The following is a 4,364-nucleotide window of genomic DNA, read 5'->3' on the forward strand; positions in this document are numbered from 1 at the left end:
GACCGTCCAGAGAGTCTTACTCGGGTAGCAGGTGACTTACCTCCCAAGCTCAAAGAAGAACTGATCTAGTGCTTGACTCGCAATAGAGATGTCTTTGCCTGGTCTGTTGAAGAGTTACCAGGGGTCAAGCCTGAAGTAGCAGAGCACAAGTTACACTTCTTGCTTGACACCCAGCCGGTCAAGCAAAAGAAGAGGAACTTCTCGGCCGATCAAAATAAAATTATCAAAGCTGAAGTGGACCAGCTCAGGAAAGCCGGGCACGTCCGAGAAGTACAATTCCCATCCTGGCTTTCCAATGTGGTCTTGGTAGCAAAACCTAATAATAAGTGGAGGGTCTGCATAGAATTCCATGATCTTAATCAGGCCAGCCCTAAAGACTGTTATCCTTTGCCCAGAATTGATCAGCTAGTCGACTCAACCGCCGGCTGTGAGAGGATTTGCATGCTGGATGCTTATCAGGGGTACCATCAGATTCCCCTAGCCCTGGAGGACCAGGAGAAGGTCAGTTTCATTATGGCTGATGGTACTTTTTATTATACTGTCATGCCTTTTGGGCTCAAGAACGCTGGAGCAACTTATCAAAGGATGATGGACAAAATCTTCCAGGAGCAAGCTGGGCGCAACGCGGAAGTTTATGTGGACGACATACTTATCAAATCCCCCTCAGCCGCAATCTGATAGCCGATGTGGAAGAGACCTGCGACACCCTCCAACAGTACGGGTTAAAGTTAAATCCCCTGAAGTGTTTGTTCGGGGCTAAAGGAGGGAAATTCTTGGGATACTTGGTGACAGAGCGGGGAATCGAAGCCAACTCTGAGAAGGTCTAGGCACTCCAGGACATGAAAGCTCCTCAGAACTTGAAGGAGGCTCAGAAGTTGGTAGGCAGGATAACAGCCCTGTCTAGATTCATCTCCCGATCGACAGACAAAGCGGCGCCCTTCTTCAAAGTACTCAGAAAAGCCTCCAAATTCCAGTGGGATGAAGAATGCACGCGAGCTTTTGAAGAGTTAAAGAAGTATCTGGAGACCCTGCCTTCCTTGTTCAAGCCTATTACAGGAGAGCCACTCTGGGTCTACCTGTCAGCCACCCTTGAGGCCGTGGGGGCGGTGTTAGTGAAAGAGCAGGACAATGTACAACAGCCGGTGTACTTTTTTAGTTATTTATTGAAGGGGGCTGAGTCTAGATACACAGCCCTGGAAAAGTTAGTCTATGGATTGGTGCTTATGGCTCGGCGTCTAAGACCTTATTTTATGGCACATCCCATCACAATCCTGACCAATAGCACCTTAGGTAAAGCCCTCACCAATGTAGAAGTTGCTGGCTGGCTTATCAAGTGGGTGACAGAACTGGGAGAGTATAATATAGCTTATTAACCTTGAACGGCTATTAAAGCGTAGGCCTTGGCTGATTTCCTGACCGAGATTCATCAAATTGGTTCTGAAGAAACATGGAAAGTATATGTGGATGGATCGGCCATCCGACAGGGAAGTGCTGTTGGAGTTCTTCTAATATCTCCTCAAGAAGACATCTTACAGCTAGCTATACAGTTGAACTTCAGAGCCACTAATAACGAAGCAGAGTATGAGGCATTATTGGTAGGGCTGCAGGCAGCCTAGCATGTGGGGGATGCCTGAGTAATCATATACTCGGATTCTCAGTTAGTAACCCAGCAGGTAGCCGACAACTTTGAAATCAATAGTGACAAGCTGCAAGTATATCGAGAAGTTTATAAGAAAATGAAAGAAGAATTTAAGGAGTTCACGGTAAGCAAGATTCCCAGAGCAGAGAATGGTCGAGCTGATGAGTTAGTTAAAATGGCCAATTCTCTGACAACGTGGGTATTAGATAAGTCAATAGCACAGACCTTCCTCATAGCTCAAATATACCTTCAAAACAACATGGACGAGATGATTGATTGGAGAGCACCAATGATTAGTTATCTACAGCAAGGTATTCTACTAACAGACCCAGAGGAAGCACGGCTGATCAGGAAAAAGGCCCATGCTTATACCATGATAGGAAATCAGTTATATAAGCAGGCATTTTCCATGCCTTTACTCAAGTGTCTAAGCATGGAAGAGGCGGAGCATGCTTTGCGGGAGATATATCAAGGGTGTTGCGGTAGTCATGCTGGAGGTCGAACGTTAGCTCTCAGGGTGATGCTAGCTGGTTATTTCTGGCCTACCTTACAAAAGAATGCCCAGTAGTTGGTGAACATTTGCTTATCTTGCTAGAAACATCAGAATTTGACACATATGCTCACCTCAATTCAATACTAAAGACGTTCATCATTTCTTGCCCCTTTGATCAATGGGGTATGGATATTGTAGGACCATTCCCTATAGCGCTAGGTCAAAAGTGATTTCTGCTGGTGGCAGTAAACTACTTTTCTAAATGGGTAGAAGCCGAAGCCTTGGCCAGAATTACAGAAGGAGCAATTATTAAGTTTTTGTGGAAAAACATTCTGTGCAAGTTCGGCATACCCTATAAGCTGGTATCGGATAACGAAAGATAATTCCAACGTCGGAAGATCCAGGCCTGGTGTCAAGGATTCGACATTACTCAGGCCTTCACATCCGTAGCATACCCACAAAGTAATGGGCAGACTGAGGTCATCAACCGAGAGATTGTGCGGGGATTAAAAGTTAAGCTAGATTAGGTTGGAGGAGATTGGGTAGAGGAATTGCAAAGTATTCTCTGGACCTACCGTACAACGCCTTGGGAGAGCACAAGCCTCACTCCCTTTCATCTAGTCTACGACAATGAAGCGGTGGTGCCTATAGAGATCGGGGTGCCTTCCACTAGAAGAATGTTGTATGACGAAGAGAATGCCAAACGGAGACTTGCAGAGCTGGATCTCATCAGTGAAACTCGTGAATGAATAGCAGCCAGGCTAGAGGCCTATCGACAAAGGATGAAGCAGAATTATGATAGGAGGGTGGTTCCTCGTTTCTTCGGAGAAGGGGACCTGGTTTGGAAGCGAGCGAAGCCTGTGGCGGGCGTAGACAAGCTAGTACCCCAATGGGATGAGCCCTATAAAGTTATTAAAAAATTGCAATCAGGTGTATACTACCTACAGGACGACCGAGGTAAGAATCTAGACTGGCCCTGGAGCGCCAATTATCTTCGGCCTTATCGCACATAGATAACTTTCTGAAAAGCTTGGGCTCGATAAGTGTAGGTCTGCGGAAGGTAGGATAAGTCAGGTCGGGAGTACTTACTCGACCGGCCAGTAAGAATGTCTGCCTGGTCAGGATTGTTACATCTTTTGTAAATTATTAAACCCATTTTGGGACTCAAACACATAAAGAAAGAAGTAAGAACATTAATTGGGAAGTAGTTCGGTTTATATAGTACACAAATACAAGTTACTTAAAGGCAGAAAAGACTCCGTCGGATATTTCATTCAAAATACGACGATGATCTAAGAAATCTGCAGGGGGAGCAGACCTAAAGTATCCTTGTTCATACAGTTGTCGCATGGCCCCTACCGCACCGTAAGCTATGGCGGTCACGAGGCGATCCCCAACCTGGACCCCAAACTCCCGCGAGTGGAGGTAGGCTTTCCGACTCAGCCTGCAACGTTTAGTTTTGCCCGCCTTATATATTTCCAGAGTTGTGGTAACTCTAGAAGCAATAGAGTGGGCTTGAGCTAGTTCAGTCTGTGCTGCACGCAATTCAGCTCCTGAGATTCCAGAGTTTTGCTCTGCTCTTGTAATAGGGTCTCCTTGATTTGCAATTCCTTATTCAATTGATCCACGGTCTGTTTATGCAGATTCTCGGCCTGACTTTTCTCCTCACGAAGGCCTTGGAGTTCCTGGTCGGTTTCCCACAGAGATTGTTGGTGCTGAGCATTTTCCTCTTCAAAGCCCCTATCTCAGCCCTTTGTGCGCGGTCATCTGCTGCAGGGTCATTCAGTTGAAGTTCTAGCTCGGCTACTCTATCCATTAGCACTTTGTTACGGTGGGAGTAGAGATGGAGTGTTTGATTTATTACCATGGATTCAGCATGAGCCTGGGTAGGAAAGGAAGATATTTAGGAAGGACAGAAAGAGCTCTATGATAGGAGTGGGGAGAGCTCACCTGGGTATATAACTCAGAAAATCTATCCATTCGACCAGGTATTGGTGGATCCTCCATCTGTCGCATGCTCTCTTCCCAACAAGTGGCTAGTTGACCCCTCATGGTTAGAACACTAGTAGGAATATCCCGCTGATATAGCAAGTTTAGTTCTGAAGGTTTGGTGGTGCGGTAGTGGTGGTAAGAGGAGCCACAGGACTCTGGAGTCTCGGCTGCTGGTTCGGAGGGGTCAGCTTCCCCACTCTGGGCTGGAGGTGCAGTCGAAGCAGGCAATGGAGAAGAAGT

At 46.5% G+C, this 4,364-nt stretch overlaps 1 protein-coding gene across 1 annotated transcript; it reads left to right on the forward strand.

Annotated features, from left to right (window-relative positions):
• The first annotated feature begins 839 nt into the window (after positions 1-839).
• Positions 840-2,207, forward strand: LOC121999502. Its single transcript, XM_042554175.1, has 3 exons — positions 840-1,337; positions 1,398-1,595; positions 1,659-2,207. Exons 1-3 carry the CDS (start codon positions 840-842, stop codon positions 2,205-2,207), a joined length of 1,245 nt encoding a protein of 414 aa, XP_042410109.1.
• The last annotated feature ends 2,157 nt before the right edge of the window (positions 2,208-4,364 follow it).

This window comes from Zingiber officinale, chromosome 7A (assembly GCF_018446385.1).
Source record: "Zingiber officinale cultivar Zhangliang chromosome 7A, Zo_v1.1, whole genome shotgun sequence".
NCBI classification, from domain to species: domain Eukaryota; kingdom Viridiplantae; phylum Streptophyta; class Magnoliopsida; order Zingiberales; family Zingiberaceae; genus Zingiber; species Zingiber officinale.